At 41.0% G+C, this 24,326-nt stretch overlaps 1 protein-coding gene across 1 annotated transcript in view; it reads left to right on the forward strand.

Annotated features, from left to right (window-relative positions):
- The first annotated feature begins 418 nt into the window (after window positions 1-418).
- Window positions 419-24,326, forward strand: part of ANTXR2 (ANTXR cell adhesion molecule 2) — a 168,229-nt gene continuing 144,321 nt past the window's right edge. Inside the window, exons 1-6 of the mRNA XM_020904317.2 lie at window positions 419-1,431; window positions 2,087-2,158; window positions 4,265-4,336; window positions 23,077-23,158; window positions 23,874-23,981; window positions 24,109-24,177. Of these exons, the coding sequence (XP_020759976.2) occupies window positions 1,280-1,431; window positions 2,087-2,158; window positions 4,265-4,336; window positions 23,077-23,158; window positions 23,874-23,981; window positions 24,109-24,177 (555 nt within the window). The 5' untranslated portion in view covers window positions 419-1,279. The remainder of the gene's footprint in view (window positions 1,432-2,086; window positions 2,159-4,264; window positions 4,337-23,076; window positions 23,159-23,873; window positions 23,982-24,108; window positions 24,178-24,326) is intronic.

Genomic DNA, 24,326 nt, shown 5'->3' on the forward strand with positions numbered 1-24,326 from the left:
TGCGGTGGGGGCAGAGAGGAGAGGCTGAGTGCAGAATTGGTGAGCAAATGCCTGCAAACTTTTGCTCCTGTGCAAATTTGGCAAGAGTGACCCAGCTGGCTCCTGTGCAAATTTGGCAAGAGTGACCCAGCTGGCTCTGAGATGAACTTCTTAATATCTGGAGCTTGAGATGAATGTCAGTGGGATGCAATGTTTTGAGGTACAACTTCACTCCTGAAGTTTCCCACCTTTACTCTCCCCAACCCCCCACACCGAGAAGTTTCTAGCTTTAGTGAGATGAAACAATGAAGTAGTTTTATTAAAAAAAAAAAAAAAGAGGAAGTTGCCTTCTTTAGATACGGGAGCAGCAAGTGTGCTTGTGATGATGGGGGTGGGGCAGAGCCAGGGGGCATGCCCTTTCTCCAAGCTGCTAGACCTCAGTCTCCCAGCCCCGCCAAGGGCTGCTCTCCACAGCGCTGCACCAGGCCGAGCCTGCAGGGTACAGGAAGGGGGGTTGTTTAGTTTCTAGAGGACATCTGTTTTTCTAAACTACTTCTCTCCTTTCCAAAAGCTGGCAAGCCTTAGTCATCTCGGCTCGGCACGAACCCACAAGTGTGCGTGTGTGGCTCGGCTCAGGCCCCGCCCTCGGGCGCACACTGCCACCGCGGGGACCCGGCCGGATTGCGGTTCTGGCCTGGGCTGCGAGTGGCTTCTCCGGAGCCGCCCGGCCTCCTCCCCTAAAGAGGACCGCCCGGCCGCCGCGCGGTGCCAGAGCTGAGTACGAGGGAGAAAAGTTTGCAGTGCCGGGCGGAGGCGGGGAACCCCGAGCCGAGGGGTCCTCCGCTTTTTAAGTGTGCGCGGCGGCGGCCGCGTCCCGGGCGACTGTCTCGGAGGACCCGTGCTCCCGAGCGGAGGCTGGAGGCTCGACCCGAGACGGCGGCGGAACTTCTGCTGCGAGCTGTCGCCGCGGGCCCCGGTCGTCTGCAGGAACTCTCCGGAATCGGGAGGGGGAGGGCCGGATCGCTCTTCCACGGGGATTCGTCAAGAGTTCCGGCGGCAGTGGCGGCGGCGGCGGAGTCTCCCTTTGTCCTCCTAGGACCTCCCTCCTTCCCCGTCTCCCTCCCTCTGTCAGCCTGTGGGTCCCGCTGACCCAGGCGCCAGCGCCCTAGGGGACTCGCTATCCCCCCACCTCAGGGTGCGTCCCTGGTCACTCCCACCAGCCTAGCGTCGCCCCCGAGTGGAGCCGAGCCGAGCCGAGGGGGCTGCGAGCAGGAGGGAGCCGCAGACCCCCGGCCGCAGGATGGTGGCGGGGCGCTCCCCGGCCCGCCGTCCCGGGCGCTGGCTAGTCCCCGGGCTGTGGCTGCTAGCTCTCAGCGGTCCCGGGGGGCTGCTGAGCGCCCAGGAGCAGCCCTCCTGCCACGGAGCCTTTGATCTCTACTTCGTCTTGGACAAGTGAGTGCGGGAAAAGGGATCCAGGGTCTCCGGGGGAGCGTGGTCCTGGGTGGTGAGCTGTGGTGGGGGGAGGCTGGGGTGTCTGTGCTACCTGGGGAGGGGTGAGGGGTAACTCTGGTGATGGGCGCCCTGTTGCTGTCTCTGTCCGAAAGGCGAGCGCTTTCGGATCGGTGCGGGCTGCGGGGTGATAGGAGGAGCCCCGAGCTGCTAGGCTCTCTAGGGAGATGGGCAGTTACTGCTGGCCAGTGGTGGGGTTTCTTGGGAAATGGGAGTGCCGTCACTTGGGGTAACCTTCTGCCACCCTGGGACCCACATGAGACTCCTTCTGGGTCCCTCAGCCCTCAACGCCTCACGCTGGCTAAAGTTTGCCGGGTTTTATCCTGAGCACAGCACTTTCATTGTAGCTTGGCAGTCTGCAGTTAACGTACTCAGTGTGGTTTGCATTTCCTTCTAAGGAAGGCTGTGTTTATTTGAAGAGCTGGGATCTTAACTCCGGACAGTTAGCAGGCAGGTGGTCCCTGAAGATGGGTAGACTTCTTAGGTTCTTGTAGCACCTACCTTTCAGCTGCTGATCCTGTTAACTTGGCTTGAAGAAGAGGTCAGGTGACACCCCTGTAAATATTGTTTTTCTGATTCGTTCAATTTTCTTTTTCAGGTCTGGGAGTGTGGCAAATAACTGGATTCAAATTTACAATTTTGTCCAACAACTTACAGAGAGATTTGTAAGGTATCTCTCCTACTTTCCTTTTCTAAGCAGGGGACTTTGAGGTGGAGGCAAGTAGACCAAAGGCTAGAGAGGGTATCCTTTTTTGGAAACCATTTGCAGGGAAAGGCTTTCCTGAAGTGTTGATTTTTAAGTGCCTCAAGGTCTTATCACACACACGCTGTTATTAGGACAGCCCTTCAGTTGTTGAGGGCTTATTTCATCTGGATCCCAGAAACTTGGCTCAGGCTTTGGGGAAGTATCTTCAGATATGATTCCAAATGTCTTTTCCTTTCTGAGTTTTCATCTGTTTTGAATTTCATTTATGCTTTCTCATAATTTATCACTTTAAAAGTTTATGCTAATAATACCCATAATATATTTTCCATTCCGCACAATTCTTAGCATTATTGAGGTCCTCATTAAGAAAAAAAGTGTTGGTAAACTTCAAATGAGCATGTGTTAATAACCCACTACCAGAAAAGGCACTTGTGTGTGTGTGTGTGTGTGTGTGTGTTTAAAGAAATGACTTGTGTTTACACAATGTGTGGGTGTGTGGCTGGTTTAAAATTTAACTGTTCTATATATGCAATAAGCCTTACTAGGAAAGATTGGTTTGTCTCCTATAAAAAGCATAACTGCTATGATAGCCAGCTTACTCTCTTATTTAGAGGTAACCAGAAATTAGTGGCTTTCTTATTTAAAAGTAACCCTAGGACACTAGGCTTTTGAGGCTTTTTTCCTCCTCCTCTTTTTTTTTTTTTTCTTTTTAAAGAAAAAAAAATGCAATGAGGAAATGCAACGTTTATCAAGATAATGGAAAGGACATGAAAAGGAGCTGTATCATTAAATATTGCTTCTTTCAGTCGTGTTAGCCCAAATGTTTTCTTTAAAACAGGCTTGGATGATCAAAACATTTTGAAAGTCATGTTGCAAGTAACTTCAAACAATCTGTAGAGGCCTAGGAAATCCTTGCTTTCAGTTATTGGCAGCAGTAAGCTTATCCCTATAAAAATGTATGCTTGTCCTTGTTCAGTCATCAGTCTCCTGTTTAAGAAGCCAAGTATAACACTCATTTCTGGACAGGGTCTAAGGTAAACTTGTCTAGGAAAGAAAAATAAACAAGGCCTTATATCCTTACGTGTCAAAGGCAGGAGAGAGAGTTCTTGATAAATTTTCTGATTTAAGCCAAGAGTGTGCAGAGTGTCTCATAGATTTTGATCAAAAGCAGTGGGTCATTTCAGTACCTTTCCAAGAAGTAGGTCTCTTATTTGGTCTGGTTTAAAATTGGAATTCTATAATACACAGTTCTCTGGCACAAGTTTAGTTGTTCAGTTACTAACTCATAATATATTGTAGGAAATGAGTAAAGGGTGACTACTGAAGAGAATGACTTTTCAAATATGTGTAACCCTTGGGCATCATTCTGCTCTTCGGTTTATAGAGCTGAGTGTTACAGCTTCAGGTTCAGATCTTAATTAACGTTGCATAGAGTGTCTTTGAAACAGGAGTCATTCTTTGAGATCAAGGCTTAGAGCTTAAGAGGTGTAGCTAACTAGGACAGTTGTTGCCAGTCAGAAGTATGATGCTTAAGACTTAGAGAACCGAACATGTCTAATCAAAATGTGATTTGTTCTTCTCTTTCACATTGTCCTTGACACTCTTTAAGTAATCCTACCTCAGGATAACTTATATGAACTCCTCTCATAGTTGTGGTAATTAAATCAAACTGGCTTGTCTCCAGCCCTAAACTTGCTATGATAATCATTCTGAAGGGATTGGCCTCCTTGAAAGAGATGAGGTAGAAGGCCTAAGAAAGAGCTTTCTAAAAAAAAAAAAAAAAAAATCCACTGGCCTGGAATTTATCTTTCTAGGTAATTTCTTCCTAAAATGGCCCTGTGGGTCAGAGAGGAGTGCCTGAGTCTTGAGCAGCATTGACTAAATCCAGAATGACTTATATGATAATGGTAATGTTGAGCAGAGTTCATGTATCTACTTAGGGGTTCCATTTAAAAGAAGCCTGGACCATTCAGTGAGACTGATTTTAATTGAGACTCCTTAGCTATACATCTGTATTATATCAATATTTCTTTCAAAAATGTTTTAACTGCCTCTTTTCTTATTTTGCAGCCCTCAAATGAGATTATCTTTCATTGTGTTTTCTTCTCAAGCCACCATTATTTTGCCATTAACCGGAGACAGGTTAGTGCATTAACACTTTGCTGCAGGCTTTTAGTAGAGATTGATCTTAAAGGAATGATGGATATTTCCAAGTGGTGATTCAGGCCTCTCAGTGGACTCAAGCAAGTACACAGACAATTTAGTTCTCTTCACTAATAGAGGGAAAAGGAGGTATGAATAATATAAAAGAACAGCTAATCTGAAAATCAATATCATTCATATTGCTGTGGAATGTACAGTGAGACCCAGATCTCTGCCTTAGTTGTGTTTACTGCCTCCCACCTTTCCCCCTTTCTGTTACTGTAAGTAGTTCTACATCTTTCTTGTTTAGATGTAATATATTAATCAACTAGGAATTTGAAGAACCTTAAGGAGGAGAAAGATATGGATCTATTTGGATAATTTACTAGATGGAGCAGACATCCTGCATCTTTAGACTTACTCTGAGGTCCACTGATGCTGAATATGTTTTTATGAAAGAACTTGCTTTTAATTTCATAAATATATGTATTTATAAATTTGAATTTAATATCATATATATATAAATATAATTTCCCCCAAATCAATGTCATAATATTTTATGTGACCATTTTGATGTCATTTGAACTAATCATTGTGGCAAGTTAGAAATAGTCATTGATGTTAGGTGGCAGCCTGGATGGGAGGGGAGAGTGGGGAAGAATGGATACACATATATGTATGACTGAGTCTCTTTGTTGTGCATCTGAAGCTATCACAACATGGTTAATCAGCTATACTCCATCATAGAATAGAAAGTTAAAAAATTAAGTAGTCACTGACATTTTAAAGAATGGTTCTTTCCATAGTGGGAAGGGAAAGTTTCTACTTCATTTAACACGAAGTACACAAGGTAGTTTTTGATCAATTCTTGAATAAATTAGTGGGTTAGTTTTATTGTGAAACCCAATTTCTCCAAACTGTAGTTTCAGCAAGGAAGACTGTTGTACCTTGTTCTGTGTGATATGTGGATTTCTGAGAAGTTTTGTGTTTATAGTTCCTTTAAATAAAGTATTTTTTTTTTTTACTTTAAAAATGTCGAGAACACATAATATTTAAAAGAGCTTACAGAGGTAACTTATTTAAAATTCCCAGAATTGATTTGGAAAATCCATCAAACTTCTAATGTATTTGTGATTTAAGTTTTACTTTTCCTGGAGAGGAAATCTCTCTGTAGGTGGGGAGTCCAGCTTATGACCTCAGTCTCCTCTCTGATACTTCGTTTCGTACTTTCTCATGTGCATCTGGGTCTCATCAAAGGCCGGGGCAACAGTATTCCCTAACAACCCACATACAACAGCTGTTTATTCCCATTGATATAACAGTCCTTGCCTTCATGAAAAGAATTTTTTCCGTTGCCCAGCTTAATTTCCAAAGAAACAGCTTTTGATTCACCCCAGGTCGCTCAGTGGTAAAGAATCAACGTGCCAATGCAGGAGCTGCATTGATCCTGGATCGGGAAGATCCCCTGGAGGAGGAAATGGCGATCCACTCCTGTATTCTTGCCTGGGAAGTCCCACGGACAGAAGAGCCTAGCGGGCTACAGTCCATGGGGTTGCAAAGAATTGGACATGACTGAGCAACTGAGCGTATACATAGCACATCCTTTAGACAAAAAGAGAACCATGCTAACATTTGTGGAGTGCATATGTAGAGAAAAGCGTTTAGAATATTGCCAGACACACAGTAGACTCTCAGTAATTGTTAACTGCATGCTTTGTGCTAGGTTCTCTGTTAGGTACTTTATATGTGAGTTCTCCAGCACTTTGATGAAGTGTAATCACAGGTCAGCAAGATTGGTATTGCATCAGCAGACGTGGAAAGGGTTTAAATTGTGTTAATCTCACTAACACAATTTTTACTATTATCGTACACTATATTAATATTAAATTTATATTACTGTACACAATCTCACTAACACCATTTTAACCCAGGAGTTGGTGATGGACAGGGAAGCCTGGCATGCTGCAGTTCATGGGGTCACAAAGAGTTGGACATGACTGAGAAACTGAACTGAATTGAATCTCACTACAGATTTTCTGTTACCATTGGTTGAATCTAATAAGGCAGGGGTTGGGATAAAGAGGCTTCTGTTTCCAGAGGCAGCATAATATTGCAGCTGAAAGTTGCTGAACCAATTTCCTAGCCAAATGGGCACAGACAAATGACAGCCTCTTTATGTTTCACTTTCTTCCATCTGTATAATGATGATGATGATGGTCATAATAATAATACCTACCTCATAAGACTGCTGTAAAAATTGAAGTCGGTGAGTGTGGACAATGTAGGACAGAGTCTGGCATATATGTATCGAGTGAAGAGAGCTTTGTTGTTGTTATTATCTGCAGTTAGGGAGTGTGCATTATTTTAATGATGGGGAGACATTATCCTTATATAAAGGGATTATTGTACTGCTTGAAAGGATTTATAATAGTCCAGGAGGAATTCTAATATAATGCTACTTACAACTTTTAAAAAAACATAGTTGGCTCTTCTGTCTCTTTTTAAATAGAAATAAGTTACGTTTTAACAAATTTCCCTGTTTACCAAATTGCATTAGTTTGGGGTAGCAGAATGTACACTAACAAGGCCTGGGTAAGAGTTCCAGTTTTGCTACTTACTGGTTAGAGACGTGGGATAAATCATCTTCTCATTGTGTCAGTATTTATGTCTCTAAACTGCAGGCATAATCTACTGTGTTTTCTTCCTTTCTTTCTTTCTTTTTTAACTGTGCTTTCTTAAGAGATTTGTGGGGATCAAAATAAGACAATGCATAGAAAAGTATTTTGTATATTACAGAACAGTTTCCAGTAAAGGATTATTTTCTGAACCTAGTTGTTCTTTTACCAGTTTTATTTAATTAAATTAGTGACTTTTCACATTTCTGTGGTCCTCTATATTTGGATATAAGGTCACTTTTCATTCATTTACCCCCTTTTTTTAAAAAAAATGGGGTATTGTTGCTTTACAATGTTGTGTGCTTCTGCAGTACAACAAAGTGAGTAAGCTGTATGTGTGCATATAACCCTTCCCTCTTGGACCTTCCTTTCCTTGCAACCCCTTCCCCCTCCTCCCCTCCTTCCACCCTCCTCCTGCCCCAGCATCTCACCCCTCTAGGTCACCACAGAGCGCCAAGCTGAGCTCCATATACTATACAGCAGCTATCTGTTTTACACATGGGTGATGTGTTTATGTCAAGCCTAATCTCTCAGTTCAACGCACTCTTTCCATGTCCACATGTCCATTTTCTACATCTGCATCTCTACTCCTGCCTTTTAAGTGTGTAGAAACCATTCACATATTTAGATGCAAGATCACTGAATGAATGTTGCGACAGCTATTGGGGATCCTTGTTTCAAAGTCTGGAAAGAGGAATTCTACGCATGAACTTTCTTGATGTCACACTTAGATGTCTGAGCACATAGAAAAAGCAAAGGTCAAATACATCAGGTTTCACAATTTTGTTTCTATTTCTTATCATTCTTCCGTACTTTGGTAAATATGAGAAGTACCTCTTGCATGTTTCAGAGTGTTGCTAAATATCTTCAGTAGAGAGGAAGCAAGATTAGAAGGCAGTAAGTCCTTACAGTTGGACTGTGTCTTCTGATAGGGTTTCATCAGGAAGTCTGGTACTATGTAAACGCATGAACAGAATAATAAACATGGCAAGAAATGATCAGTTATCCATTTTATATGCTCATGATTCAAAACCATTATTTTTTTAAAAATTTGTATTTATTTATTGGCTGCATTGGGTTTTCGTTGCTGCATGTGGCCTTTCTCTAGTTGAGGTGAGTGGGGGCTACTCTCTAGTTGTGGTCTGAGGGCTGCTCATTGTAGTGGCTTCTCTCATTGTGGAGCCTGGGCTCTAGAGCACGCAGGCTTCAGTAGTTGTGACACATGGGCTTGGTTGCCCTGTGGCATGTGGAATCTGCCTGGATCAGGGATCAAACCTCTGTCCCCTGCATTGGCAGGCAGATTCTTAACCACTGGACCACCAGGAAAGTCCTAAAAACATTATTATTTTGGATATTTCAATTTGAAACATTCTCTTCTTTTGCCCTCATGATTTTTATTCTATTTTCATTGTTGCTGTTGTTAACACGCTGAGTCCTGCCTGACTCTCTGCGATCCCATGAACTGTAGCATGCCAGGTTCTTCTGTCCTCCACTGTCTCCTGTCAGATTCGTGTCCTTTGAGTCGGAGATGCTATCTAACCATCTCATCCTCTGCTGTCTGCTTCTCCTTTTGCCTTCCAGTCTTTTCCATCAGGGGGTCTTCCAATGAATCGGCTGTTTGCATCGTGTGGCCAAAGTGTTGGAGCTTCAGCTTCAGCTTCATCATCAGTCCTTCCAATGAATATTCGGGGTCGATTTCCTGTAGAATTGACTGGTTTGATCTTCTTGGAGTCCAAGGGACTCTCAAGAGTCTTCTCTTTTATCCTCCATATATCTGGTAATCCCTCCACTCACCTACCCACCATCCTGCTTTGCCTATCCTGTATACCATGTTTTGAGCATTGTGTGCTCTGGAGGTAACACAAGGATGGATAATCATGTGTGTGATAGTGAGGAGTGTACACAAACACATATAACTCAGGGCTGTATTATAGCATCCAGTAAGAGGAAAGTGCTGAGTGTTGATTCAGTATGGAAATATCCAGCCTCTCAGTATTAGAGAATTTGAATCAAGATTCATTTAAAAGGATATTTTTGCTTATTGTGTTGAATAATTGGTGATTGTGAATTATGCTTAGTTCTGTTCAGTGTAATCTTAATGAGGTAAAAGTGATTTAGTTGGAGACATTTAGTGAACATTTTTATGTGCTAGATACTGTGCAAAATGCTTTCCATTCATTACTTAACTTAACCCTTATGTCAACTCCATGTCATAGATATTATTATCTCAACTTTATAAATGAGGAAACTGAAGCTGAGAAAGGAAATGTAGCTTGTCCAAGGACACACAGTTAATCAGTGATGAGGAGTATATTAGCCAGAATGGTCTCTTGAAATGTAGAGGAGATCATGCCACTCTTGCTCTTAAGACAATCTGATGGCTTAGAGTAGAAAGCACACATTTCCCAGTGGCCTAAAGCCCTCCCTGACTGCTCACCCACTCCTGTCCTAAAACTGTATGCCACAGTCTCGCCCGCTGGCCGCCTTCCCTTCCCTGAACGGGCCAAGCATGTTTCTGTACTGGCCGTTTTGCTCTTTGTCTTCCCTGGCCTCATCCCACTCGTCACCTCCTCCGAGAGGCCTTGCCTTAGCATCAGGTATGATGCAATCCTACCTCACCTTCCCAATAATGTCCCACAATTCTCTCTTTGGTTGTCAGTTTTTGAAATTGTTCTGTTAATTAATCAATTTATCTCCATAACCCTAATGTAAACTGCATGAGAGCAGAGGGGGCTTCTTTGTCTTGTTTACCTTCACCTCTATATCTTAACACCTATAACAGAGCTTGAAACATAGTAGATGCTCAGTAAATATATGTTGAATGAACGATTGGGTTGGTCTGACTGTACAACCTGAGTTATTAACTGCTGTCAAATGTTTTCTCTCCTTGAGAAATAATAAATGATGATTTATATTTGCTAATCTCATTCCTATTGCTATAGGTCAGTTGCAAACATTTTCAACTCTCTTTTTGATATACTTGTCCCCAACTTGAAAAAGTCATATACTTGTTTGACCTGAGAATAATAATCACTTAGGAAAACATACTCCATAGGTAAACTTCTAAGGAAATTAAAGATAAGTCATTTGATTAAATTTATATAAGAGGTGTAAGTAATAATACATTTCTATTATTTGAAAGAATTTCTTCTGATTCCTTTAAATCCAAGTTCAAAATTTACTTGTGATAAGATAGTTGGTAATTTATAAATTGGTTCATTCATTTTGCAGGGAAATTTGTCAGTATCTGTAAATGTTTAGAAGTCTCCTATCAGCAATTTTACTTTTTAGGACTATGCCCTACTGAAATATTAGCATCAGTGTGCAAAGATAGGTATGTGTGAGATTAAACCCTGAAGCATTGTTCATAATGTGAAAATGGTAGTAAATCTAAATGCTCATCAGTTGATGATATAATTAAATTAGAGTATATACATAGAATTGGATACTATGCAGTCATTCAAAAAATTGGAAAATCTCTATATATTGCTATGAAAATATGTCTAAGATATACTAGTTGAGAAAAGCAAGTTGCAGAATACTCTGTTAAAGATGATAAACAAAAACAAAAATTTTAATGGTTTTTATGGTATGTGTGTATGATGATGAATGCATGGAAAAAACTCTGGAAGACGAGCAACAAATTGCTAACAACAATATTGTCTTAGCAATGAGATTCAGGGTGGGGGTTCCTTCAGTGAGATTCAAGGTGGGCTTTCCTTCATGTTTTTAATTTCTATACATTTAGGTTATTCAATTTTATTTGAATAATGTACTATTTATAAAAAAAATGCTTAGGTTTAAAAGAAATATTACTGACTTATGTAGTCAGAGGCAATTCTCTTGGTATCAGAATGGAACTCCGGAGTTAGAAAGTATCAATTCAGTTCAGTTCAGTCTCTCTGTCCTGTCTGACTCTTTGTGACCCCATGAATCGCAGCACACCAGGCCTCCCTTTCCATCACCAACTCCCAGAGTTTACTCAAACTCATGTCCATCGAGTCGGTGATGCCATCCAGCCATCTCATCTTCTGTCGTCCCCTTCTCCTCCTGCCCCCAATCCCTCCCAGCATCAGGGTCTTTTCCAGTGAGTCAACTCTTCACATGATGTGGCCAAAGTATTGGAGTTTCAGCTTCAGCATCAGTCCTTCCAATGAACACCCAGGACTGATCTCCTTTAGGATGGACTGGTTGGATCTCCTTGCAGTCCAAGGGACTCTCAAGAATCTTCTCCAACTCCACAGTTCAAAAGCATCAATTCTTCAGCGCTCAGCTTTCTTCACATTAGAAATAGAGCATTGTTGCTGTTCAGTCACTCAGTCCAGTCTGACTCTTTGCGAACCCGTGGACTACAGCACGCCAGGCTCTTCTGTCCTCCACCATTTCTTGGAGTTTGCTCAAATGCATGTCCATTGAATTAGTGCTATGCTGTGCTTGGTCACTCAGTCATGTCTGACTCTTTTTGACCCCATGGACTGTAGCCCGTCAGGCTTCTCTGTCCATGGGGATTTTCCAGGCAAGAATACTGGAGTGGGTTATTGTGCCCTCCTCCAGGGGATCTTCCTAACCTAGGGATTGAATCCAGGTCTCCTGCATTGCAGGCGGATTCTTTATTGGTCTGAACCACCAGAGAAGCCCAAGAATAGGAGTAGGTAGCCTATCCCTTCTCCAGGGGAACTTCCCAACCCAGGAATCAAACTGCGGTTTCCTGCATTGCAGGCGGATTCTTTACCAGTTGAGCTACCAGGGAAGCCCGTTGAATCAGTGATGCTTTCTAACCATCTCATCCTCTGCTGCTGATTCTCCTTTGGCCTGCAGTTTTTCCCAGTGTCATAGTCTTTTCCAGTGAGTTGGCTTTTTGCATCAGGTGGCCAAAGAATTGGAGCTTCAGTTTCAGCAATAGTCCTTCCAATGACTATTCAGGGTTGATTTCCTGAATAGAAATAGAACATATTCAGCTGTTACCTTGGGGAGTCCTGAAATGAAGTGAAATGAAAGTTGCTTAGTCATGTCCAACTCTTTGTGATCCCATGGACTATACAGTCCATGGAATTCTCCAGGCCAGAATACTGGAGTGGGTAGCCTTTCCCTTCTCTAGGATATCTTTCCAACCCAGAGATCGAACCCAGATCTCCCACATTACAGGTGGATTCTCTACCAGCTGAGTCAGAAAGGAAGCCTGGCGGAGGCTGCAGATCCTGAAGGATGCTTGTTAAATGTAAACATCAGGACTGGACTTTGGGTCAGAAAAACATAGGTGCTGTATACGAGCTGTGTAACTTTGTACAAGTTGTTTCACCTCTTGCTACCCAATTCCCTTGTCTGTTATAAGGAACTAATCATTCCTACTGTGTAGAAGTGTTGGGGTGATAAAATGTTGGGATGATTAAGTGCACATAATGCATGAGAAGGCCTGATTAATGACTAGGTGGTAAGGAGGTTGAGGCTGAGATGGGATCTGGGTCTTATCATTGTACCTCTTTATCACCATTATGTGCCCAGATTCTAGGAGAAGTTTGAAGTCAAGTGACTTTGCTCAAAGTGACACAGCTAAGTCAGGGCCAGAGTTCACCCCTGCGTATGGCTCTTGAGCATGAGCACCTAACCATTCCACTGCCTCAGAATCTTTGTTTGCCTTTCTCCAGCTGGTTTCCAGAATTAGCCAGAATTGTCGTAATTCAAAGATACATTCATCCTCTAAATTTCTTCTGTTCTCTTACAAACCAGTGACGTGCTGAGAGGAAGTGACTAGTTGTTTTTGTTTAGATTCTAATAGGGAAGTAATTTTTCCTGTTGAGAAAAGTCAGTGCTGGTCACACATTGTGGTAATTCTGAGAGGTCTGAGCATGGCAGCAACTCAGATTCTAGTCGTGGATATAGGAATAGTTGCTTTCAGTGAAGTCCCATGTTTGCTTTATGGGTATGTTCTAGAAAATTAAATGCATTGTTCTTCATGTCTGGAAGACAGACCTGGCACACTCAGGTGGTTAAAATGCAGAGGTCATTTTTTCATGGCCCAGTAAGGTGTTGAATGAGGAAATGGGGTATAAATATACAAGATACAGCACATAGAGACTTTAGGTGTCATCTGGGTACCTCACTTAGATAAGTGTGGACTAAATTAAGAGACGAATTTTCACAAACCCAGATTGTATGAGGCATTTTGTAAGCAGATATTTTTGAATCTAGGACCCTGAACTTGGATTCATTGGTCTGGAATCTGTACCAGAGAGACCTTGACATATATTGGCCTTAGAGTGACATGTTAAATAAAGAGTAAGCAAGTTTTCATATAAAGCATGAGTTCCTAAGATAATGTATTAGCAATGTTTGTGTCTGAAAAATCATCTTTCACTCTTTTGAAACCCTTGAAAATTTTTTAAGTTGAGCTAATAGGGAACAATTTTTTTATTGCAGTTTATTCTTCACACTGTATGCCATATAACAGTATATAATGGCGTAATTAGATAGATAGCTAGGATGGTCCCACATTTGAATGAGTGAGCAGATTTCCCCTCCTGTAATTTTTCTAATTTTGTCAGAATGATTATATAATATTGTGGTTTATTAATGGAAGTAGACAGAAGTAATACAGTTTATTAAGCACTTACTATGTATCAGACATTTTGCTAAATGCTTTATTTGTAATTGCTCAGGTAAAGTACAATGCTAAGTGGATTATAAATCATTAGTAATTTTGTATGAACATGAACAACATCTTGAGAAGATTGTTCTGTCTCACATTCCACTCAATCTACTAACTTTTATTTTCCAAGAGCAATATTTAATTATGTTATGTAACTATACTTCAGCCACCTGATGCAAAGAGCTGACTCATTTGAAAATACCCTGATGCTGGGAAAGATTGAGGGCAGGAGGAGAAGGAGACGACAGAGGATGAGATGGTTGGATGGCATCACCGACTTAATGGACCTGAGTTTGGGTAAACTCCAGGAGTTGGTGAAGGACAGGGAGTTGCAAAGAGTCAGGTACAACTAGTGACTGAACCGAATTGAAATCTTTATAAAGTTTCTGTGTATTCCTACATTTTGTTTGCAGTTTTGTTCATTTCATATCCCTGGCTGATACTCTCTTGAGAATAAAGTACAGTTCAGTTCATTTCAGTCACTCAGTCGAGTCCGACTCTTTGCGACCCCATGGACTGCAGCACACCAGGCTTCCCTGTTCATCATCAACTCCAAGAACTTGCTCAAACTCATGTCCATCGAGTCTGTGATGCCATCCAACCATCTCATCCTTTGTCATCCCCTTCTCCTCCTGCCTTCAATCTTTCCCAACATCACGGTCTTTTCCAGTGAGTCAGATCTTCCTATCAGGTGGCCATAGTATTGGAGTTTCAGCTTTAGCATCCATCATTCCAATGAATATTCAGGACTTATTTCCTTTAGGATGAACTGGTTGGATCTTCTTGCAGTCCAAGGGACTCTCAAGAGTCTTCTCCAACACCACAGGTCAAAAGCACCAATTCTTCGGTGTTCAGCTTTCTTTATAGTCCAACTCTCACATCCATACTTGACTACTGGAAAAACCATAGCTTTGACTAGATGGACCTTTGTCAGCAAAGTAATGTCTCTGCTTTTCAATGTGCTGTCTAGGTTGGTCATAACTTTCCTTCCAAGGAGCAAGCATCTTTTAATTTCATGGCTGCAGTCACCATCTGCAGTGATTTTTGAGCCCAAGAAAATAAAGTCTGTCACTGTTTCCATCGTTTCCCCATCTATTTGTCATGAAGTGATGGGACCAGATGCCATGATCTTAGTTTTCTGAATGTTGAGTTTTAAGTCAGCTTTTTCACTTTCCTCTTTCACTTTGATCAAGAGGCTTTTTAGTTCTTCTTCGCTTTCTGTCATAAGTGTGGTGTCATCTGTCTATCTGAGGTTATTGATATTTCTCCCAGCAATCTTGATTCCAGCTTGTGCTTCATCAAGCCTGGCATTTCGCATGATGTACTCTGCATATAGGTTAAATAAGCAGGATGACAATATACAGCCTTGATGTACTCCTTTCCCAATTTGGAACCAGTCTGTTGTTCCATGTCCAGTTCTAACTGTTGCTTCTTGACGTGCATACAGATTTCTCAGGAGGCAGGGCAGGTGGTCTGGTATTCCCATCTCTTTCAGAATTTTCCAAAGTTTGTTGTGGTTCACACAGTCAAAGGCTTTGGCATAGTTAATAAAGCAGAAGTAGATGTTTTTTGGAACTCTCTTGCTTTTTCGATGATCCAGCAGATGTTGGCAGTTTGATCTCTGGTTCCTCTGCCTCCATACCTATAACACTTGTGCTTATAGAGTTATCTAAACTGGCATTTGGTAGCATAGATGTACGAGGCTTTTAGTTTTTGTGATAGATTGCTCTTTTGTGACCTCCAATAAAACACAAGAATACATATAACATACATGCATACGTGTGTGTGAGTGTACACACTCAGTTGTGTCTGACTCTTTGTGACCCCATGGACTGTAGCGTGGCAGGTTCCTCTGTCCAAGGATTTTTCCAAGTGAGAATACTGGAGTGGGTTGCCATGTTCTCCTCCAGGGGATCTTCCCAACCCAGGAGTTGAACCCTATTCTCTGGCATATCCTGCATTGACAGGCAGATTTACCACTGAGACAAATATGATTATATATGTAACAGGTATAATATATGTGTATATAAATATTTTTGTATATTTATATATGTATATAAGTACACACATATTTATATATTAACTATATATATTTATATATACACATGTATTTACATATGTGTATATAAGTATTTTTATTTAAATATATAATTTTAAAATGTGGGCTGGGCCTATGACTTACTTTAACCAATGGAATGCAACAGATATGAATGAGCCTGTAACTGTGCCTTCAGTAGCAATTTTATCACTGCCTTTCCAGTCTTTACTATCCATCTCTTCAAGGTCATTTAGCTTTTACTTTAGTCACAACTTTTATTTTGATTATCTATTGGTGCATAATAAACTACTCCAATATTAATGGTGTAACTACAACTGGTCATTTCTCATGATATTGTGCATTGAATGGGCAGTTCTTAGGCTTTGCCTGTTGTCAGCTGGAAAGCTGGAATGGCTAGAAGAGTTGAAATGACCCCACCCACATGGTTCGAAAGTTCGTGCTGGTGCTGGCTGTGGTCTAGGGGCTCAGCCAGGACTGTTGACCTGAGTCTTCATTCTGCTACACATGACTTCTACTCATGGCTAGGTTAAGTGTCCTCCTACCATGGTGATTTCAGGGTAGTGAAAGTTTTTGTATGGCAGCTAGCTACCAAGGGTACATAAAGGGAGAAGTCTTGTGCCTTATTTAGACTTAGTCCTGGAGCAGGCATGGTGATCATGGAAAACCACCCCAACATTTAGTGGCTTAAGCAGTGATTTTGTTAGCTCTCTCAATTCTGTGACACATGGCTCAAAAGGAAGCTTTCTCTGCCCCACATTGTATTATCTGGTGCTATAATCATAGAAGGCAGTTACTGTTATGGAGCACAGCTAGCACTGTTTACTGGAATAATGTCTTCTCCTCCATGGGACCTCTGCTTGTGGTCTGGGCTTCTCACAGCATGATGACTGAGTCCAAAAGCAAGTACCATGAGATGAAGGAAGCAGCGTCTCCAGTTCTCTTAAGGGTTGGACATCTAAGAATATCACTTCTGCCTTGTTCTAGTGCCAGGTAGTAACAGGGCTGGGTCAGATTCAAGGGGATGGGGGATAAATTTCAACTTTTGATGAGCGAATGGGTGGATATAGAGTAGGAAGAAATTAATAGAGGTCATATTTAGAGATTCTGTACCATAGTTTGTACGAAAGTAACAATGAAACTCCAAAGATGAATCTCTTTCATAAATAAACATGCCAGCTAAGAGAGGGGAAAAAAAACCTTGTGTGTAACCAAAAAAGCAAATTAGATTGGTAATTTTGGCACTGGTCTTTAGATTCTGCTGTAACCCATAACCCATGTCAGCAAATTTTGAATGATGTGGTATTTACTTTTATTTTTTATTATTAGCCTCTCATTCCTCTTATTCTTTTGTATGAATTAAAACTGTTTATTAACAACATTAATACTTTCTTTTTGTGTTATTTTAATATTGTCATTATTTCCTTCTTAGGTTTGAATAGGTGGGCACATTTCCTTTTACTTTCATGACTTTGAATAGTATTTCTCAATTCAAACTGTCAAAGTTTTAAGAATTAATATGTAAGGTAGAAATGTGAGAATTGAAGTTTTATTTGTTAGAAATGATAATTTTCCTAAAATAGTTTAAAATTGTGCTGTGATAGAAGTACATTTTGGGATTGTTGGTATTCACCTATTCAAGAGCAATACTGAACACATGCATATGAGTTGGAGTTTGTATAACTTAATATAAAGTTTAAAAATTCTATGTGTTTTAGGAGCTCTAGTGAAGAGAAGTTCTCAAATAAGGCTCCCAAACTGTGAAAAACAAAGGTGATAATTCCTATTTACGTTACCTTCAATGGTTAAGAGAGCAGTACAGTGAGTTGATGGGCTTCTTTGGTGGCTCAGACGTAAAGCATCTGCCTGCAATGTGATCTTCCTGAGCTACTAACACTTGGGCTTCCCCGGTGGCTCAGCAGTAAGGAATCCACTGCTGGAGCCATAGGAGATGCAGGTTCGATCCCTGGAAGATCCCCTAGTGGAGGACATGGCAACCCACTGCAGTATGCTTGCCTGGAGAATCCCATGGATAGAGGAGCCTGGTGGGCTACAGTCCATGGGGTCGCAAAGAGTCGGACACGACTGAAGTAACTTAGCACGCATGCACAGAAAATTGATATAAACAGTTGGTATTGATTATTAAACACTTAGGTGCCATGCCCTGTACTCACTATTTACAAGTAATAAGTGAAAGTTGCTCAGTTGTGTCTGACTCTTTGTGACCCCATGGACTGTATAGTCCGTGGAATTTTCTAGGCCAGAACACTAGAGTGGTAGCCTTTCCCTTCCCCAGGGGATCTTCCCAACCCAGGGATCGAACCCAGGTCTCTTGCATTGTAAGCGGATTCTTTACCAGCTGAGCCACAGGAGAGGCCCAAGAATACTGGAGTGGGTAGCCTATTGCTACTCCAGTAGATCTCCCCGAACTAGGAGTTGAACCAGGGTCTCTTGCATTGCAGGCGGATTCTTTACCAACTGAGCTATCAGGAAAGCCCTGAAAATACAAGTAATAGTCCCTTTAATTTTTATAACAACTCTGCTATATAAGTACTACCAATGTTCCCATTTTCAGATGGTAGAAATGCAAGCTCAGAGAGGACACAACTTAGCAAAGTCACAAAATTACTAAGGCTAGTGAGTCTAAGAGCTGGGAATTAAGGTGGCCAGTGCACCATTTTTGACCTCTGGGTTGTGCTCATGGTATGATGCAGGGTGGCATAATGAAAGAACGAGGGCTGGCTGGCAGATGACCCCGCTCAGTTCCTGGCACATGTGATAAAAGAATAGTAACTAATGTCTATGTGACACTGACTTTGTACTGAATTCTTTATGTGCATCGACTCCTTTGATTTTTCACAGCCACCCTGTGGAGTTAGTGTTGGTGTCACTTTTGCTTAACATGAAACAACGGAAGGATGTGGTGATAGAGGACTGGCTGGAGCAGTCTGGACTCCTGTCCGTCGTGCCACCTGTCACCTCACATTCAGCTTGCCACAAATTGTAGGTTTTTAGAAGAGCAACATGGCAATGCAGAGGAGAAGCTGTAGTGAAGAGGGTTTGTTTTGGGCACTAGCCACTTCCTTTCTCTGGTCTTAGCTCCTTTAATAGCTCTTCTGTCCAGACCCCACAGCTTTCTGAATGTTCAAAGCTGCCAAATATAATAACATTATATGATAAAGATGATGGGCTTCCCGGTGCCTCAAATGGTAAAGAATCTGCCTGCAATGCAGGAGACCCAGGTTCAATCCCTGGATCAGGAAGATCCCCTGGAGAAGGGAATGGCTACCCACTGCAGTGTTCTTGCCTGGAGAATTCCATGGACAGAGGAACCTGGTGGGCTTCAGTCCATGGGGTCGCTGAGCGACTAACACTTTAATAAGTGTGATAGTAGTCACCTAGTAAATGTCTGTGGAATGAGTGAGTGAAGACTTCATTGGGGCAGCCATTCTTATTTACATTTTATGGATATGGAAACTGTGCTGCAGGAAATTAAATAACTGCCAGTGCTTACACTAGTTGTAGAACCGAAGTTTTAGTTCATTTCTGATTTACTCCAAACCTGAGTCTTCCTACCTCATTTTATAGATTTCCATATAATTTGTTCTCACTAAAGCTTCAGTATAAAACTTTCTTTCCTCTATTCCTTTCCCTCCTTCTTTCTGGGTCTTTATCAAATTTTTTCAACCCTCAGTTTGCTGAGTGAGCTCTCCTTAGAATCAAGAAGAAAGTACACTGGGTGAACAAAATCCTACAAACAGAGGAATGACCAGTGTCAATAACAACCATAGTAGCTACAACTAACTGTACTTGTTTTTTTCTTGGCCATGCTGCATGGCCTGTGCGATCTTAGTTTCCTGACCAGGGATTGAACCCACACCCCCTGCACTGGAAGTGTGGCGTCTTAGCCCCTGGACAGCCAGAGAAGTCCCCTAACCCAGTACTTATTATGTGCCGTTTAATCCTCACGCCTGCCCTGTGGTACAGGTATTTTCCTCTTTGTTTTATAGTTGAGAAAATGAGATTGGGCTTGAAATTAATCCATGTTCTCTCTGGCTATAAGTCATAGATCCCAGAAACTGCATTCTACATTTTAAAAGATTATCCTAGTTACCTTCAAAACCCCTCCAGTAGAAGAACTGACTGGCAAAATAGGTAAGGGAAAGAGCATTCCAACAACATTCCATGGAATTCTCCAGGCAAGATTACTAGAGTGGGTTGCCATTTCCTTCTCCAGGGTATTTTCCCAACCCAGGGATCGAACCCGGGTCTCCTGCATTGCAGGCAGATTCTTTACCAACTGAGCCACAAGGGAAGCCCTTTCCAACAACATGGAAAGGTTTTTAAATTAGACGGGGTCAGAGTTTCATAATTCTTGGCCGCACTATAGAATACTCTGGAGAATTTCCAAGAAATACCCTGACCCCAGCACACATCAAGTAAATAATAATTTTTTCCATTAGTGTCCAGAAGATATATACTTTTTAAAGCCTTTTAGGTGATCCCAGTGTCCAGCCAGGGTGGAGAACGACATTGCCCCTGTAGATAGGTGAGAGGGTAGCTGTAGACTAGACGTAAATTGTTCTCATATCACCGTGTAAGATCACAGCATTCACATGTGTGGGTGCTCAGCCAATGTGTGTAGACTGATTGACTGAAACCTGGAAAGAGCTTTGAAATCAGGAAAGTTAAGGCAATGCACAAAGTTCAGGTTAAGTGTAGAGATACATTTATAAATGTATATCTTTAGTCACAAGTAGAAAGGACTTAAAATTATGCCTGAATTGTGTTAGTTGGCCAAGTCAGAATTTTCTGCGAACTATTTAATTATGCCACTATTTATAAAATATATCTTCACCTTAGTTGTGACATCATGCACACCGTCCACAGTATCAAGTGTTTTGTGGCTGGAGAAAGGCCATTGATGTGGCCCAATGCCTCGCAGTTTTTGCTGTGTTTCCTTCCCGTCCCTTCTCTTATCTGCTTATCTTTCCTCTTCCCTTCTTATCTCTTCTTCCCCATACTCAGCAGAGAAATTTGAAGGATACTAACAGAGCTGAGAGTGTTCATTTTTTAGATTAAAAAATGAGTCAATATGTTTCTGCCTCTGCCACCCCCCGCCTCTCTGCCTCACCCCCTCTTTTCAATCAACATAGTTATAAAGTCAAGAAGAAAGAGTTGATTATAGATTTTGGTACCCTGATGCCCAACAACAACAACAAAAAACAACAATAGCAACAGCAATCAAACAGAGGTTTCATATCCCATTTTATTTGTTTAAATTCTGCCTCTTTCCAAAAAGTATTTGAAGTCATACAGAATATAGTAACATTGCAGAAAATTAGTAACATCTGAAAAGAAAAGTTAAGATCTTAGAAAAGAGGAGATAGCAATATGATAACCATATGAGCCTAGCAGAATTCTCTGAATGAGGAAGACTTTTACCATGCAGTTCCTGATAGGGCAAGAAGTAGCTGTAGTTAGCAGAAAAGAGGAAGTGTGTAGCGATTACTCAGGGATGGTAAAGAAACTTCTGCCCTGTGAGCTCATAGGGGACTTTGTCTTGATAGCTGCCTCCTTAGCTACAGAGTCACAACAAACTCCAAAGTAGTTTTGGTATTACTGTTTGTTGTAGTTGAAGACAACGTTAAAGCCAAGCTCAGTGAATCTGATATTGATTTGAGCTGATCTTCATAACATACACATTTTGTCTTCTTTTATTATTAAATATTTTCTCCCTTGCTTTCCTTTAGAACATTAAGTCACAGTATAAATGGATGAGTTGTGTTTTTGACCTACTACATGATTTTTTCTCCCTCAGTTCACCATTTACTAATAGAGAAAATTTAACTTATTTTTAGTTGCTTGGGATCCCTCAAAGGCCCTATCTTGTTTTGATTTCCATTTCCCATTTGGTGACACATTTTTTTTTTTTTCAATTTAAAAACCTTTTTATTTATTTGCTTGTATCAGGTCTTAGTTGCGGTGCACGGGCCTAGTTGCCCCATGGCATGTGGGATCTTAGTTCCCCAGGGATCAAACCAGCATCTCCTGCATTGAAGGTGAACTCTTTATCACTGGACCACCTGGGAAAGTCCCAGTGATACTTGTTAGAGGAGAGGCTGGAAAGTGACAGACCAGGGCTCATGTATGTTGATGCTGTTGGGTGTGGCCAAGGAACACTTTTCCTCTTATGACTCTGTAGCTGCAAAAGTAATGAAGCAGTTCAGAGCAACTTAGGATGTCACAGTGGCTGGTATGGATACGGACAAGAGTACTCTGCTTCTTTCAGCGAAATAAGCAAGCAGAGACCTACCTTCCCACTCTGAATCCCACATTGGCGAGTTCTTTCTCCTTAGAGTCTTCTACTAGTGTCTAGTCCTCAGAAGTAATGATGATTAGAATCTGAACTAAATGGAGAAGGCGATTTTTACCAGGCAAAAGCTGTTTGTGTAAACTTGGATTTCAGTTGTCTTTTTTCATTTCTCTTTTGGCAGCAAACATTAATGCTTGAGGACACGCTGCCACTCATTTCTGGGAAGCACCAAATATTTGGTCTTTATCTGCATTCAGACTGAGTCAGTTTCAAGTTATTTCCGTAGATATTAAAACATAAATATTTAGATAAAACAAGTTTATAAATTATGTAATTTACTCCATCATCTGTGGAACTATGAATTTTTTTCCTAGGGTAGATTGAAAAATTTATTGAACACTTACTTTGTAAAAGGCATTATAATAAGTAATTAGTGCAAAGTTGGGGGATACATTATAAATAATAGACATGGAGATAGCCCAGTGTAGGCTTCCCATCTAGTTAAGTGAAAATGTTAAATCAGTGAAATTATTTTAAAGTAGAATATTTTTGAGATACAGAATTGTTCATTGCAGTAAAAGTTGAACATGAATATGTTTGGGGCATCTTAGAAAAAAGAGTGTACTGAAGTTAGTTAGGTTCAGAATAGATAGGTTTTAAAACAAGTATTAAAAGAGACAATCAACATGGGTTGGTGGAGGTGACTGAGTTACAAAGAAGTAAGATTAGGATTATACTTTGAAAGTTGTGTTTTCTGGAAACTTCCTGAGATGAACTTGTCTGATAATAATTTTTACTACAATATTAAAATAGAATCCTTAAAATTAAAATAAATTATTTTTATAAGTGGGTGAGGCTCTGGTGAATGATTTTATGCTTAAAATACAGACATTATTAAATACTCATTAAAATGACAGTATGAGGAGTTATCTGCCTTCAAAACTCAGGGCAAAACTGCCTTAATTGCAAAACTGCCACATTTTTTGAAAAGTGCTTATTGTGATCTTTTCCCATTTTTCTTTTAATTTTATACTGTATTATTTTCAGAGGCAAAATCAGTGAAGGCTTGGACAATTTGAAACGTGTTAGTCCCGTAGGAGAGACATACATCCATGAAGGACTAAAGCTAGTAAGTTCTTTTATACTTATATAAGTATGGGAAAGAACGTTTCCTTACTCTGTAATAAAATAAATTATAACTCCCTAGTAAAACTGGAAGATGCCATTACATGCTTACCTTAAAGTTAAAAAAAAAATTCTTTTAGTTGTTCTAGGGATAAGACTGATAGAAAGAATTTACCATGGTGATAAAAGAAGTTTGTATGACAGTTTGCCTTTTAAGGAATTTTCCATTTTCTCTGTGACTATATTCAGAGAACCACATTTTCTCTGTGGTTATAGTCAGTCAAGGCTAAAAACCTTTATCATTTACACCCAATAGTAGTTACTCTATAATGTGAATATATGTATATTTCAAATTAAAGTAGTTAATATAAAATACCTTGTTTCAAAGAAAGAAGAAAGAAGTGAAGTCATTCAGTCATGTCTGACTCTTTGCAACCCCATGGTCTGTAGCCTACCAGGCTCCTCTGTCCATGGGATTTTCCAGGCAAGAGTACTGGAGTGGGTTGCTATTTCCTTCTCCAAGGGATCCTCCCAACCCAGGGATCCAACCCAGGTCTCCCACATTGCAGGCAGACGTTTTACTGCCTGAGCCGTCAGGAAGCCCTACCCTGTTTTAAAAGCCAGTTTGATTTTGCCAGACTTAAAATTCAGCTTGATGGAACATGCTGGTTAAAAGTTAAGATTATCTTGTGAGTTGGACAATTTTTCTTCGTTTTCAGGCAAATGAGCAAATTGAGAAAGCAAGAGGCTTAAAAACCTCCAGTATCATAATTGCTCTGACAGATGGTAAGTTGGACGGTCTGGTGCCATCATATGCAGAGAAAGAGGTGAGTATTGACGGAAACTGCTCTTTACACTCCAGTGTACTTTGCTGTATGTCTCTGCATGTGTAGCCTGATGTGTGAATCATTCACCTGTTTCCCTCTCTCTCCCCCTCTCTCTTTCTCTCAATAGGCAAAGATATCCAGGTCACTTGGGGCTAGAGTTTACTGTGTTGGTGTCCTTGACTTTGAACAAGCTCAAGTAAGTGTAGCAGATCTGCAGCCTTGAATCTAAATTACGTAGTAGTCTTAAGCAGAGTTGATCAGATTTTAAAATCACGACTTGCATGCATGCTTTCTTGGTGGCTCCATGGTAAAGAATCTGCCAGGAATGTGGGAGACCCAGGTTTG

Source organism: Odocoileus virginianus, chromosome 29 (assembly GCF_023699985.2).
Source record: "Odocoileus virginianus isolate 20LAN1187 ecotype Illinois chromosome 29, Ovbor_1.2, whole genome shotgun sequence".
In the NCBI taxonomy this organism is placed as follows: domain Eukaryota; kingdom Metazoa; phylum Chordata; class Mammalia; order Artiodactyla; family Cervidae; genus Odocoileus; species Odocoileus virginianus.